The sequence below is a fragment of the Heliangelus exortis genome, chromosome 18 (genome assembly GCF_036169615.1).
Source record: "Heliangelus exortis chromosome 18, bHelExo1.hap1, whole genome shotgun sequence".
Taxonomy (NCBI): domain Eukaryota; kingdom Metazoa; phylum Chordata; class Aves; order Apodiformes; family Trochilidae; genus Heliangelus; species Heliangelus exortis.
In genome coordinates, this window is record NC_092439.1 from 66,656 (window position 1) to 82,144 (window position 15,489).

At 57.0% G+C, this 15,489-nt stretch overlaps 1 protein-coding gene across 5 annotated transcripts in view; it reads right to left on the bottom strand.

Moving 5' to 3' along the window:
- The window catches only part of DTX4 (deltex E3 ubiquitin ligase 4), an 18,782-nt gene continuing 3,293 nt past the window's right edge, over positions 1-15,489 (bottom strand). Inside the window, exons 3-11 of one of the 5 annotated variants that reach the window (XM_071762192.1) lie at positions 15,012-15,192; positions 5,819-6,533; positions 4,932-4,993; positions 4,621-4,782; positions 4,421-4,482; positions 3,975-4,127; positions 3,141-3,302; positions 2,672-2,761; positions 1-2,301 (exon numbers count right to left, since the gene is read on the bottom strand). In XM_071762192.1, coding sequence (XP_071618293.1) covers positions 2,068-2,301; positions 2,672-2,761; positions 3,141-3,302; positions 3,975-4,127; positions 4,421-4,482; positions 4,621-4,782; positions 4,932-4,993; positions 5,819-6,533; positions 15,012-15,192 — 1,821 coding nt within the window. In that variant the 3' untranslated portion in view covers positions 1-2,067. Of the gene's footprint in view, positions 2,302-2,671; positions 2,762-3,140; positions 3,303-3,974; positions 4,128-4,420; positions 4,483-4,620; positions 4,783-4,931; positions 4,994-5,818; positions 6,534-9,616; positions 10,279-10,808; positions 11,188-11,282; positions 11,360-13,113; positions 15,193-15,489 lie in introns of those variants that run through there. The other 4 variants (XM_071762195.1, XM_071762194.1, XM_071762193.1 and 1 more) reach the window with 4 other exon arrangements.

Genomic DNA, 15,489 nt, shown 5'->3' on the forward strand with positions numbered 1-15,489 from the left:
TGCAGAGAGGCACGGATCAGTTTTATTTCAGCCAGCAACTAATTGCATAGGCAACACACCATTAAAAATGAAAAAATAAAAAAGTCACATTGTGAAATGACTGTGCTACCTTAAGAGCCGTAAGACCGGCACCCAGGAGGGGTGGAGGACTCCCCTTCCTCCCCCAGATCACAAAGGGTTTTGCAGAGCCAGCGTTTTCCTGCAGTGGGTGAAACCCAGGGCTTGGGTGGAGAAACCACACTGATGTAGTTCCCCTGGCTGCAGAGCAGCCCCAAAAATGTTTTGGATTTGTATTTTTTCTCTGGGGAAAGAGGTAAAGAGGTTTTCTCCCTTGAGGTAGAAAGTAACATTCCATGCTAAAGACAGCTGGGGACAGACCAGATCAAAAGGGCATTAGGGGGACAAAAGGACATCTCTCCCCACAGTGCCCCCCTTGCTTTCCCGGCCACACGGACAATGAACAGAAGACAACAGAGAGGCCAGGCCATGCAGGGACAGCAAGTGTCCCCTGCCATCCACTTTATTGACCCCCACCCTCCCCTCCACAGGGCAGCCAGCTTGGGGTGATGCAGCCCCCAGGCCAGGGAGAATAAAAACAGCAACAACAGAATGATGCACAGCAGGACAGGTCTCCCTCCCACACCGCTGTCCCCTGGGACAGAGGGCGAGGTAACTCCCTTGGAAAATGCAACAAAATGGACTAGGAGCAACAGTGCAGGGCTGGGGGCAGCCTGGGCAGTGGCAGGTGCTGCCCCCCCACATGCTGGTCTCCAAGGACAGGGGTCTCACTGGACAGGGGCAAAAGTGCAGCCAGTCCTCACCACTGGGGTGAGAGAGAGGTCCTATCAAGTACCCCAAGGGCTCGCAGGGACCCCAAGATGCCATGCAACCCCCAAACCCCATCACCCACATTCTCCTGCCCACACCAACACTCCTCCCCCCCCCCCCTTGGTCCCAGCCCAAAATTGCCATGCCAACCCACTGGCAGCCAGACACACACCCCAGGCTTCCCCAGGTTCCTTTGGGCATGGTGCTGTGATCCTCCTGCAGGAAGGGGAATGGTTCCTACCCACACCTGTGCCTGACCCCACAGGGACCCACAGGCAACAGCCCCACCATGGTGCACTGATCCCCTTTGGAGTGTGAATTCTTCACAACAGAAGAGGTGCTGTCCCTGTCCTGTCCCAAGCACCACCAGCCTCAGCCCCGAGTCTGGACATACCACCACATTATCCTAGGCCACCTCCCAAAATGCCACCATCTATATGTACATATATACAACAAAACCCCAAAACACGAGGTATATAAAAATTCAATGCGGGGACGCCCCCATACAAACAGTTCAAGGAACCCACTACCGGGGGGGGGGGAGGGGAGGGGTGGTGGAGGGGGGAGACACGCCAGGAAACCTGCCTCCCTCCTCCACACCGGTCCCCCTGCCCCCAGAACAGGGAAGGCAACCCAGACAAGGGGACCCTGCAGAGCACAGCTCAGACACAACCAAGAGGAGAAGGGGGCACAGGGCTGGGGGGACAGCCAAAGCAAACCAGGGCCCCCCAAACCACCATGGACACAGGAAACCAGTGGGGAGTTACCAGACAGGACAAACCAAATGAACAGATGGCTGAGGGAAAAGGCAGAGCAAGGAGGACTCCCATGGCTTCCACTCCCACCACAGGCACCAGACCTAGGTAGGAGTCAAGGGCATTGGGCCAGTCTGGGACTATCCAGTAGATAAGGAAGAAGGAAAGTCTGGCACCCCAAGCCCTTGGCATGGTGGCAGTGAAGAGAGGACACCAGCTGGAGGGGATGGCCAGGGCAGCATGAAGCCCTGTGTCTCTCTGGGGCCAGGCTCCTTACGCACGGGAGTGAAGAAGGTGGCCAAAAGGACCTTCTCCTTCATTCCCAGACAGCCTGGGCATGCTCCCACTGGGCAGGTGAAGCTGGGAGCAGGGGGCTCCAGGTGTGACCTGCAAAGCCTCTAGGCCAGGTTTCTCCACCAACTTTAGCCTCGGCTGGCAGGGGGGAACAGTGTGTGGCACTGCCACCCCTTCCCTTGCCTCCCCCTCAGTCCTTCTCCTGTGCCAGGCTCTCCTCTGTGATGCCCTGGGCCGCAAGCTCAGCCAGGACATTGTCCAAGTAATTGATGTCAGGGTAGCCGTGGCCAGTGAGGTTGGATCCAAACTCTGTCTTGTGGTGGATCTCATTCCAGATTACAGTGTCTGACTCGCCTGTGGTGCTGGAGGTCCCGATGGCAAAGATCAAACGCCGGTCCCAGGCTACCAGCAGCAACTTCAGTACCTATTAGGGGAAAGGATGGGGCAGGCAGCAAGGCAAATGCAGCAGCGTGAAGCACCCACTTTTACTCAGGGCATGCCTGATCACCCTGGTACACCCCAGCCATGTGAGCAACGCAAGCCAAGCCCTCCCAAGGAGCTCAGGATCATAGCAAGAAGTCCTACCCCAACAAATATAGTAGGACTAGACAGCAGAGCTCCCACAGCATGTGGGAACATCTCTGGGCTCCTGCAAAGTACGCTGGATGGGCTAGATTTGCCCAGATTTGCCTGCATAAGTTTATCTGCTTTTCCCTGGGCTCCAAATAGTTGCTCACTCCCTCTTCCCCTCAATACACCCTTGGCCAGCTCTAGCCACCCATGTGACCCCTTACCTTTCTGCCCTTCTCACTGTCTGGCAGGTAGCAGTGCCGGGGGAAGCCACGGGCAGTGAAGCTCTTCCCAGGGTTTGGATGCTCTGGTCCCTGCAGTATGCAGAGTGGGAGAGAAATAAAACTCCTCTGAAGTCCTGAAGGATGCTCTGGTCACAATGTACCACCTCAACCTCTCTGGACACAGAGCTGCTCACTGCTGTGCTGGGCAGCCATGCTCCAGCACAGTGACCCCAAATGCCACCATCCCCACTGCCATCAAGGAGATGGGATCAACACTTTTATGCAGATGTACCCCAGACTTCCCACAACATCCTTATGGACATGGAGCTCCTGAGACATCATTGAACCAAGAGCCCTGAGTCAAGACATGAGCTGCAACGTGAGTCGGCAGTGATGCAGCGGTGACCAGGGCCACCAACCCCCAGAGGGGACCACCCATGTACCCCCCAGGCATATGGTCAGGCCACACCTGCACGCCCGGGGGGATGCTGTAGATGATGCGGATGGTTTTGCAGTCAGAGTGGCCAGGCAGTGCATGAGGGATGATGTGATACTCCATCTTCCCTGGTGGCTGTGTCCCCGTCTTCACCCCATAGATGGTTTTGCAGGTGGGACACTGCAGGCTGCCATCCTGAGAGCAGGAAAAGAGTGGAACACAATGAAAGTGGTACCCACCAGCACCATGCCATACCTCCATTGCTGAGCAGCACCGAATGCCATTTTCATCATTAAAACAGTAATTTCAGAAACACTCAGTAAACAGAGAGTAGAGCTGGGAGATTTTGCTGCAGCAACCCAACTTTAACAAAAACCTGAAATTTGCATTTCCCTACCTCATCAGTTTTACAGTCTTCGCTATTTTCCCTGACTCTAGTTTGGGTTTGTTTGTACTGAGAAAAAGCCCACTCAAGTAATGTGAAACACATTTTCTGGGAATGTCAAGCACAAGGGCAATTTGCAGGGGGCTCAGGAAAGCCCACTTCCAGCTGGAAAAGAACTGCCTGGCACTGGGTAGCTCTGTTCAAATATGCAGGGATCAAAGTCCATCACCACTAACTACCTGGGAAGGGAAGCAAGGGCATAGTGTGTGAGTGGTGGGAAAACATCCATGCAACCCTGTTTTCTGATTTAGCAGTTCCAAAATGCTTGCTGCTGATAAAAATTAAAACTCTGTCAGAGTAGGGAGGTTGGAGCCCTCCAGGGCAGCAGGACTCAAGCACTGGCCCACCCAGGGGAATCAGTACCCAGCACAGGTCACCCAGCCAGGGCGCTTAGCCATCCCTCCAGGGCTGCACTGTTGTACCTTGTTGCCATTGTTGTACATAGCAACCAGGCAGTGGAGGTGGAAGACATGGCCGCATTTCACCAGCTTCCCCACCAGGTCAGGCTTGACGGCTGGCTGGGGTCCCTTGTAGCCTGAGGGTGCCGAGAGGCGCTCCATGCAGATGCTGCAGTCCTGCACAGAGGGGTAGGAGAAGGGTCAGGTGCATGGATGCAGCCAGAGCCTCACCAAGGATATGGATGAGCCACCCTATCTTGCATGAGGACCAGCTCCCATCCCTGGTGCCATGTTGTCACCTTGGGCCACCACAGGGGCCCACCAACACATGCCTGTGGCACACAGCCCATCTTCATAAAGTGATGGGGACAGGGCAGGCCCCTGCACGGCACAGTGTCATCAGCTGTGTCCCCAGTTGCTCCTCCCATAGCACCCCAGAGACATCCCAGAACAACCTTTGCTGCTCGCACCTCATCTGGCGGATGCCGCACCTTCTGCAGGTATTTTTTCAGTACCTCCTCTGGGGTTTTACCTGTAGGATAGCAAGAGTCATAGGGGCTGGAAGGCAGCACAGGGGATACCCACTGCTGGAGGCAGCGGGAGGGGACAGGGAGAAGCAGGTAGGGAAGGGGGAACAGGAAGAGGCACTAAGTAGCAATCTGTCTCTCACCCTTCTTGGCTTGTTTCTTGGTGGTCTTGCGGCACGTGTGGGAGATACCAGGGATGGACTCGATCTCGCTTTTGCTGACAGGTGGGGGGTGCAGCACGAGCTTGGGAGGCCGTGTAAGACAGACGGGCAGCCCGGCCGCACTCATTAGGATACCCGTGATCCCTGGACAAAGGGGTTCCAAATGTCACTGAGGAATCAGCACCACCCTAAACCCCAGATGCTCCCCCCAAAAGCACCCCCACTGGGGCTGACTCCCTGCCAGGAAGGCAGGCTAGCAGGCACTGGGCCCCCTGCTGCAGCCCCCTCCTCACCTGCCAGTGCTGGGTTGACGGGGCTGGAGCCAGTAAGGTTCTTCACAGGGACGGTGGGGACCCTGCAAGGAGCCAACAGAGACCACATCAGGGATGGAGGCAAGCATCTATGTCCCCAGTGGCCAGACAATAGTTGCCTGAGCAACTGCACAGGCCCTAGCTAGAAACAAAATTCCCCGACGTGGAGACGTGCCCCACTGCCGCCTTTTCTCTTGCTCTATAGAAACCCCGCCTGCATCTCCATTCATGGCCCCTTTTTGTCACTGCTCCCTGGGACAGTCTGTCGGCTTTTTTTTTTTTCCCCTCTTTTCTTCTGGCCACATCGCTGCCGTAGCTCTTTCCCCACTCCTCCCCTTGGGGCTCTCTTCCATGGGAAAGTTTCCCAGCGTGTCAGGAGAGAGGAAAGGGGCCAGGCTGTGACAGAAGGCGGACGGCAGAGACAGACAAAGGGGAATAACAGGCTCATTAAGCACCCTCCCCCTAGGAAAAAAAAAACCAGGTCTTTGGAGGGTGAGGCTCTGGAGGGACCCCTTCTCATGGGGCCTGAATGGCTTTTCTTTATGCCTTTTTCAGTCCCCCCACCCATCCCCTCCCACCAAGAAAAAGAGCAGCCTCAGTCTCCTCATTGAGATGCAGGAGCAACTCCGTCCTGGATCCAGTCCCCAGGCACCCGTGGGGAAGGCGAGGGGCCCAGCAGAGCCCCCCGCCCAATGGAGATAGGGGACCACTAAAGTCTATCTCCCACCAGGCTCAGGGGTGACAGCACCCCTGCAGCCAGGATTCCCATAGGGTTACAGTCCCTCTGTGTCCCGCAGAGGGGAAAAAAATACTGCGCTGCCCCCGTTCCCTGTCCAACCACCCTCTCACTCGCGTGCAGCAGGACTCACCCAGAGGCAATGAGCACCCGGGACTGGGCGATGGCCAGGCGCTGGAGGTGGTTGCGGTTCAGGGTGCCGAGGCCAGGACGGGATGCCTTCCCACTGCCCGCACCAAGGGGGCTGGCAGTGGAGCTGGACAAGCTCAGGGCAGGCGTACTGGCTGCCTGCTGCCAGCCCCCTTGGGCTGCCAGAGGTTTCAATGAGCCACGCGCCACGGCCACGCTGTCAGATGCCTGGGCCCCTGGGGCCAGGGCTGGGGCTTTGGAGGCAGCAGGTGGGACTTTGCGGGGCTGCAGGGTAGCAGTGCCAGAGCCAGCAGCTGACACAGTGGCTTTCACACTCATGACCAGGAGGCACTGGGGACAGGCACAGGCAGAGACCGGAGGGGCTGGTGCTGCCCCAGGGCTGGTCGGCCAGGACTGAGACTTGGGCAGGGTGCCTGAGACCAGCGGGTAGACCATATCAAGGCGGCGGCGGACACGGCGCTTGCGCTGAGTCTGCCGGTTTATCTGGCCCATGGTGGCAAAGTCAATGATGTAGCAGAAGCCAATGGCACTCAGGTCCACCCAAGGGTGCTGCTTCTCATAGGCACGCTGGATGGTGATGCCCACATCCATGTCATAGGGCGTCCACGATCCGCTGTCATTCTCCCACTCCCACACGACTCCCTTGCCCGGCGCCGACGATGGGTCATAGTAGCTGCGCCGGACAGGGCGGATAGTGCCTGAGGGGGGGTTAGAGATGCCGTCAGACCCTGGCACCAGCACACGCCTGCAAGCAAGGAGCAAAACCACCCCAACCTGCCCTACTGGTGCCCTTCAACATGCGGACAGTATGGCTTTCCAGTTCAGCTGTTGTCCCTGCCCCGCTAGGGGATTGGTGTACCTCAGTTTCCCTAGGCTGCTGCCTGCAAGCCCCAGCACAGCCGAAGGGCCAGGGAGCCCCTGTGCCTACCACATGGGCACACCCCAGTGTGACAGGGCAGAGGAAAGGGTAGATTTCACCCTCATCGGTCTATGGTGGTGGCCACCCTCACTGTCCCAGCACACAACCACTCAGCCCTGGATGGGGAAAGACACAACCACAAGCAGGTTGGCTGCTCCAACCTGCTCCCAGGGACTTCCCATGGGAGCCTGATGAAACCAGGCACATAGGCACCAGACTCCTACAGTGCCTGCCATGGACAGCCCTGTCTCTGTCTTAGCTCTGAACTGGGATAAGGAATAAAAGATTTCAGGGACAGCTCTGAGCCCTGCAGTGTCCATGGGAGTAGAGCTTGCATCAGCCCCACTGTATGCAGCTTCCAAAATGGTCCGAGATGAAAACCCAGACTGTGGCACAGGGAAAATCCCTGTGAGGCTGAGAAAAGGCATATAAACAGGGTCACACACCTGACTCCCACTCCCGTAAGCAAGCATTCAGAAGGGAATGAGAGTGCAAAGCACAAAGGCCTTGTGGCTTGCATCCTTATTTCTGCTAGGTGCTTCCTTTCTCACTGCTTCCAGTTGACTCAGATATACTCAAAGCACAGATGCAAATTTTGGAAATGCCTACAATGAGGAGAAAGCCTTCCTCTTTAGGACGTTTCATGGCACAGCATGGCAGGCTGGACATGGCTGGGTTCAGTCTCAATGTCCCATCCTGAGCATGCTACTAGAACTCGAGTTGTTTGATTAATAGGTGGGACAAGTTCATGAGCATCATTACCTCCTTGCTCTTCTGCCTTGCTGCCAGCAGAAGGAACAAGAAAGCTCAGACAAGAAATAATAAGCCTGCTTCTTTGGCTTTTCACCTCATCTTGCAAAGCCTGCAAGAATTTCAGTCCCTTTCCACCCCCACCTCCCTGCTGGGAGCAGCCGCCACTGTTGGGACTACATGGTACCATTTCCCACAAAAAAAGAGGGCTAAAAAGGAACGGTTGTTATCAGCACTAATGACAGGTGCCTACTGAGCAACCCCCTACATAGAATGGGGTACAGCTGCACCCCAGGCCAGCCAGGCAACCCACCCTTGTCCTGCAAAGGGGCATCCCAGGGAGAAAAGCCGCTGGCACTGGCAGCACAAAGTGGGGCCAGAGGGGAGAGGGGTGGTGATTTATCCTAATCCGGTGGGAAGCGGGGAGGGCAGTGGCATGCGGCATATGGCCCTTCGGGTGGTGGTGTGGGAACACTATGCGTCCCTCCAGCCCAGCCCGGCCAGCCGGCCTCCCATTCAGCCAGGGAAGAAAAGGGACAATAGCTATTCAGGGCCTGCCAGGGTCACGACCCCCCAAATCAAAGCTGTTTAATGACCCAAAATACCAACATCCCCAGCAACCCAGGGAGAGACAGAACAATCCTTCTTTCAGGCCTCCTCCCCATGCAACAATAGCTATCAAAAGCTGGCCCCCAGCCCTGCTGCACAGGTCCTTTGTACCCACACCCCCTGGCAGGGGAGAGTCCTCACTAGCCCCCAGGGCTGCTGGGGGGGAAGGAGGGCAAAGGAGGGCGTCCAGCACTTTGTCACACCTAATATCCCTTGTGCCAGGGTCAAGGCCATCATTGGGGTGCTCACAGGACACAAATTTCCTGTGCCAACCTCTCCCCCACTGGTGCCTGTGGCCCACAACATGTACACCCCTAGAGCGGTATGTGCCCCACCACTGTGGAAATCCCCACCACCCTGGGGATCCCCATGCCTGCTTGTTACCTCCCCACCCCAAATAATGCCCATTTCCTGTCCAAGCCATCACCCTGGGGACCCCTCACTTGCCTGTACCCTCCCTGAGGATCCCTTCATCTGCTTGTGCCTCCACCCTGGGCACCTCCACAGGCTGCCATGACCCACAGCAGCATTTGGCCCCTAAGCAACATACAGCACAAGGCCTTTGGGGTTGATGGCAACTCAGAAGTAGCAACAGAGGGAGCTGGGTTCGACAGAGCAAGGCTCTGCCCACAAAGAAACTGTGGGCAGAGGGAGGAAAACACCACAGTGGGCAATAGGGTTCAGGGAACCAACACAACTGAGTAAGGGATCAGGAACATGCGGGCAGGGCCAGGCAGCATGGGACAAGGCAAGCACCTGGGGACCCGGCAGGATGGCATAACACAAGCTGGCAACGAATGGGACACCCCGAGCACTATGGGCTTGTGCAACAGGTCGGAGAAGCAGAGCTGTGCAATTTCAAGGCAGGCAGAGCAGAGTGCTGCAAGGCAAATCTAGACGCTGTGCAGGACAGGGCAATGCCATCCACGATCAAGCAGGATAACACAGCACGACACCCAGCAACACAGCACAGAACAGCAGGGCAAGGCAACACGACGCAGTATAGGACTAGGAAAGGCAGTGCAGTACAACCAGCTCCAGATCAGGCAGTGCAATGCAGCACAGCGTTGTGCAACACTATGCAATGCAATGCAACTCCAGGTCAGGCTGCGCCGTGCAATACCGGACCCGGCAGCAATGGACTGCACAGTGCAACTCAACACCAATCAGTGCTATGCAACAAGAGACCTGGAAATACCGAACAAATTCACATCAGTCGTGTCAGGCAGCAAAGCAGCTAAGCGGGCAGGGCACCACAGGGTCTGCCACCACCACCACTCTCTGAGGCCGAGGAACCCGGACCGGGCAGGTCCGGACGGAACGGGACCGGGCAGTGCCACGCACCGCCAGCCCAGGGAGGCCAGCCTGCCCGGCCGGGCAGGGCTGCGGGTCAGCCGGCGATGGGAAGCAGCGCGAAGCACCACAACCCCGTCCGGCGGTCTAGGCGGGCAGGGCGGGCCGGGGCAGGGGTCGAGGTGGACGGCCCGGGACTGACTGACTCACCGGTGTCCTGACGGAACTGGTGCATGGACTGCAGGTCGATAATGTACGGCGCCAGGCGGCTGTCGGCCTGGCCCAGCACCACACTGCCGCCCGCCCGCGGCCCGGCGCGGGCCACCGCCTCGATGTGGTGGCTGACGGCCGGGCTGTAGGGCCGCCACCGCCCGTGCTCGTTCAGCCATTCCCACACCACCACGGCCGAGGCCAGCAGCATGGCTCCGCCGCCACCGCGAGCCCCGGCCCGCCGCCTCCTCCGACTCCGGCTGGCCGCCGCAGAAACCCCGCGTCCGCTGCAGCCCGCCCCACCGACACTCGCATGCTCGGCGTGGCAAAGGGCCCTGCCCGTCCCCGCCCCGCGGCCGGCCGCCGAGCGGGCGCAGAACCAAGGCCGCCCCTCAGCGTCCCGGCGGACCGCGGCGCCACTCCCGGGGGGCGGGAGGCGGTGGGAAGCGGCCCCGCCCTGAGCGTCACGGCGCCCGGCCCGGCCCCCAGCCGCCCGGCGAGGGTCGGGGAGCGGTGGAGGCCGCCGCCGGGGTGAACCATTCTCGCCGTGGGGAGGCGCTAAGCGAGGGTCGTCCCTGGCTCTGCGTACCCCACCCTGGGGCCCTGGTGCCCTGGCACCTCAACCTGAGACCTCCGAGACCCGCTCCCAGTGCCCCCTGTACCCATCCCGGCATCCCTGGGACCCCTTCCTATGCCCTCTGTATCCCCACTCTGCAGCCCGAGGACCCCCAGTACTCCCTACACCCCTAACCGAGATGGTTGCCCAGGTGCTTCAGACAGACGCTTGAGCACAATCATTCTTGTGTGTCACCGCAGCCTCAAGGCTGCCAGCAATGAGAATTGGGGTGCAGCGGGGTTGCATCTGTGACCCAATTCAGGACCTCGTGCCTGGACTTCAGTCCATGTGCTGTGACAGTGAAACATGGTCCAAGGGCCTCGACCATCCCATTTCCTGAAAGCAGCACCGGGAGTTGCCCCAGGCCATGGCCCATGATGCACAAAAAAGGTTTCAAAGCCCAAAATTGCTGTGTGTCTTGAGGGCCACCCAGGCTGTAACCCCAGTTCCTGCACCTCACTTCTCCCAGCTGCCTGACACAGTTTAATTTCCCTGCACGGTGCTATCTGGGGACATTTCATGCAGCTTCAGCCTGGCATGAGGCTGCAAATACTTCAAGATGCTCCTCTGACTTACACTGGCCACTTGCTTTGCTGAATGAATCAAAACAGATGCAACAAAAATCCGAGTGCTCCCGCTGACTGTGCAACTCAGATACTTCTGCTTGTTGTGACTCCATGGGACCAGAGAAGCCAGTGCTGACCCTCTCTCTGAAGCCCAAGTTAATTCTGGGCTTCTTCTTCCACTGGGCCCCACAACCAGCATCTTGTAGCATCCCTGAACCGCAAAATGTTAGTAACAGTCAAGTGCTGGCACCGGGCCTTGCCTCAGTCAGTGCTCCTGTGCTAAAGACACAGAAAACACTAGTATCTCGGGTATTAAAACAAAACACTCGTCACCATCTGGCCTGTGGAGGACTGTACAAATTGCCTCCTTGTCCCATGCTCAGGTTTCCCAGCACTGGCAAATGCGAGTCCAGGGTCTGTGTCAGCTCAGAGGGTGACTCATCCCCAGGACATGGAGACCTGCAGTGCTCCTGCAGCTCCTCACCTGACAAACCTGTTTCCCAGGCACTGCCCAGCCCTCCTGAGCTTTTGCCAGTGGCACTTGCAGTGAGAAACCATTGTACAAGATCTAAATGGAGATAAAAAAAGAAGGGAGGGGGAAAAAAAGAAGAAACAGGTGGAGACTAACTGCCAGCTGCCAAGTACTGTGGTAAGAAAGGATACAAATCGCAGAAGTTTAAGCAAATCTCTCCTTCCAGTACACCCTTGGAGACACGCAAGGCCATGTTTGAAGCATGTTTTCTGCAAGAAGGGAAGAAGGGAGCATGCCTGGCCCTTTCAGAAAGGCAGCATGATGACAGAGAGCGTACTCTTTCTGCTTTTTCACCTGGTCTTTAGGGCTGGCGAGTGCAGCCAAGGCTGTGATGGGGAAATCCTTCCCGCTGACTCAGGCATGAGGGAAAGGTTTTCCTGCTATTAAAAAGGACTGTTAGTGAATATTTCCACCACTATCACCAGGATAAAAAAATTCTGGGGCCAGTTCTGCAACGTTGGTGCCTGACAGTGCAAGGGCACAGCAATGCTGGTGCAGGACAGTGCAAGGGTGCAGCTGATCCCCACCTGCCTCTGTTGCACTGTGCGTGAGGGATGAATTTATTCTCTCCCAGCACCCAGAACGAATGCCAGCACTCAAGTATGGGCATGTCTGAGGACAGGGAACACCTTCGGTTGGCTTAAAATCTTTCCAGGCCCATATATAGTGCCCAAACATTTCTTTTTTTTAAATTAAACACTTCCTTGGGTTGTTTTTGGTGGTTTCTTCTCTGCTGTAATTCAGGAGTGGAGTATCACAACCAGCACCACCTTTCCCTGTTCCCACCGGCACTGCAAATCCCTTCTCTCTTCCCAAAGCACATTCTCAGATGGCTGCTTAGTGGGTTTTTAGTCTGCAGGAGGCCCTTTCAAGCCCTTGGGAGTGTTAACCGTGTGGGTATGACTGTCATCCACTCAAGCTCATTCCTACCTCCAAAACTATCAGCTTCAGTCACCTCCATCCAGACAGATCAACTGAACTTCAGCCTGTGGCAACGCAAATCCAAAGGTTATCCCAGCTGCAAGGGAGCTCAACCATCGGATACCCCCATTCTCACCAAATAATTTTCCCGGTGATTCCCTTCAGAGTTGCAGCTGAAAAATAGCATTAAAACCCAAAAGGCTCAGACATTACCACTTCTCTACTGCATGGTGGGGCTTGGGAAAGGTCAAGACATGGAGTCTTTCAGCCAGACCATGGAAGTTTGTATTATGGTTTGCTTTTTCACATTGCTTCCAGCTACAGTGGCTATCTCAAAGCATTGTGGGTGCTTTGCAAACAGATGCACACAGTGCTGCCAGTATGGTAGCTAGGAAGGAATACGGAAAGTTCCAGAAGCAGCAATTTTGTGCTGCTGGGTACAGCAAGGGAAGCACCTTAAGCAAAATCATTGTCCAGGTTCAAGCTCCATTGCTGTTTTGACTCCCAGAGCGTGACTGCAGTGGGCCAAGCTCAGCTCACAGCACTGCCAGCAGCTGATCTGTAAGGATCGAGTTGCAGAGACCAGTGCCAGGGCTGGGACTAAGGCCCTGGGATGCAAAGGTCATCTCATTGCAAGGCTGCTGTGGTGGGAGAAAAGGGGTCTGTTCTCACCTGCTTGGGTTGCAAGATTCAGAGATGGATGTGCAGCATTTAAGATGTATGTGCCCACCTTTAGGAAGGTGAGTGGCAGCAGATGGGTGAGGATGCAAGCACCTGGCCAATGCTGAGCACGACGGTGCAAGGTAAGAAAACTAAGGTGGTTTCAAGCACACAAAGCAGACAGGACTGGGAGAGAGACATATTAGCTGGGAAAGAGACTCACTTTAACTAATACTGAAAAAAAATAAAGGCCAGGAATTATTTCCAAGAGCAGGGAACCAGAAACATTGCAAATAATCCGGTCTGAGCTGCAAAGCTGATGTCAGGAAATAAGCAGCAATCAAGAAGGCACGCATTCTTCCTCTTGGGTGTCATCCACCCTCAACCCAACCCTGCAGAGCAGCCACAGCCCTGCAGCCTCACATAGGGCGGGCAGGATGGGTGCTGAAGGCCCTGCCTCGGCACTGCTTCATCCTCCCGGAGTGACTGGGGTCCCCCATGTCCATGTAGCTGCTGCTGGGGCAGGTGCTATGCCAGACGCCACCACCACCCACCGTGACAATGCTGCTTTGTGTGGGGCTGGCTGAGCGTGTCCCCCAGCCTCCACCACACTTTGTGGAGGCTGTGTCCCCCTGTGTTGCCTTCCCTCTCACAGGTCAGGGAGAAAGGCAGGGCCACACCAGGGGCACAATCCCAACAAACCTCCACCTCATCCTTGCACCACCTCCAGCTCCTTCATCTTCCCCTACTGCCTCCCAGGGGGTTGCATTGCCCCCAGACTTCCTGCGCCGCTGGGACCAACCATTCCCTGGGGATTGGAACCTGGCTCTCTAGCAAGGTCGAACCTTGCTGTTCCACCTCCCCCAAGAAGTCACATCATCCTGGTACATCTCCCAGCCCTTTAATTCACTCTGCAGCCAGCAGCTATCACATCCATTCAGCAAGAAAACCACAACCCAGGCACCTGCAAAACCTTACAACACTCCCCCTTCAAAGGCCGAGTAATTTGGTTGAGGCTCTTTAATCCTCCATGCCATTTCCAGTCCCAGAATAACCCCTGGAGGCACAAACCTCCTTGCAGAGGGTCTTCTGAATCACAGCCTTTGGTTAAAAAGTCCTCTCCGTTACCTTGGTTCAAGCATTTACAAAAATCCCCTCCTGATCTTATTCCACACACCCCCCACTCCCAAAAGGGCACCCAAGCGGTTAGAGCAGAAATTCAATGAGCAGAAAATGCGAGCCAGGCAGGAGAAGAGTCCATGTGAAAGAGGTGGAAGCCTTGCATCTTGCAGCTTGGGGGTAGGTTCCAAGACTCCTCTTACCAGGCCATAGGTTTCTGTCCCTTCTGCCTTGCCTCTGTGAGAGCCTCATGGCAGTTTCCACCAAGCACCTGGCCATGGCAAGGCAGGCAGTGACTGCATTTTGAAGAAAAAGCCAGTACAACTGAAGCCTGCTGAAGGTCACAGCCTCTGGGCCCTGGGGTGAGCAGCAATGATGCTTCCCAGGAGATAATTCCAACCTCAAAGCAGACAGAACACAAGCCACCCCCTGAGGCTTGCTCTGCTTGGGAATCACTGCTCCCCTCCGGGGTGAGTGCAGCTCATGCCTCAATTTCCCGATAGTGAAAGAGGCCCACAGGGAGTGGCACCAAAGGTATGGGGGGCTCGGGAGTTTAATGATGCAGTCCCTCCCACTACACCCCCTCCCTGAACAACCCCATTTACTAGCAGCAGCCCTCTGCAGGGCTGGGCAAGGAGACCCTGCTATGTTCTAGCAGGACCCAAGGCCCCCTGCTCCACATTCGCCTTCAAGGGCTGTCAGCTGGGCTGGGGGCTGAGCTGCTGCCAGGGCTGGTCCTGGAGAGCTGCCGCAGGTCCCGAGCAGACCTGACAGCCCACTGGGCCAGCTCCCGCAGCACCCCTAGGCCCCGCAGCTTCCTCTCGAAGAGACCAAGGTGGGAGGCTGGGGGGGGCCCAGTTCCCTCCTCACTGGGGGGGCCACGGCTCTCCAGCCGCAGCAGCTCCTCAAGGTGGTAGATGAAGGCTGAGACCTGGAGCAGGACAGCTGTCAGAGCCCGGCCCAAGGCAGCATCAGCCTCACCCAGCTGCTCCTGCTGCTCCTCCAGCATCTGGGCCAGCAGGGCTCGGAAGGCCCGGTATGCCGCCAGGTTCTCCAGCAGCCGCTGGGTCCCTGTCAGCTCATCCCAGCGCTCCACTGCTGCCACTGGCACCCCTTCCACTGCCGCCACACTGGCCGAGGCGTCCAGTCCCTGCTGTTCCACCTGCAGGGGAGAGACCGGCTAGGGGTCAGTGGTGGCAGCAGAAATGGGGGATGCCCCCTGCCCCAAGCCCCACCAGCACTGGCTCCAGTTCAGTGCTGACCAGGAGGCACTTGGGTAGTGCCAGGCCGGGCACTTGAGGTTTGCCAGAGCACTGTCCGGCAGCACAAAGGCTGGGATATTGGCAGCCTTTCATCCCCCAACCCCACCATGAGCCAGAGCTCTCACACCCCCACAGAGCTGCCAGGAGCCCCCAAGAGCCCAGCAGCAGCAGCCACCCCACTGGCAGCCTGACTGGCA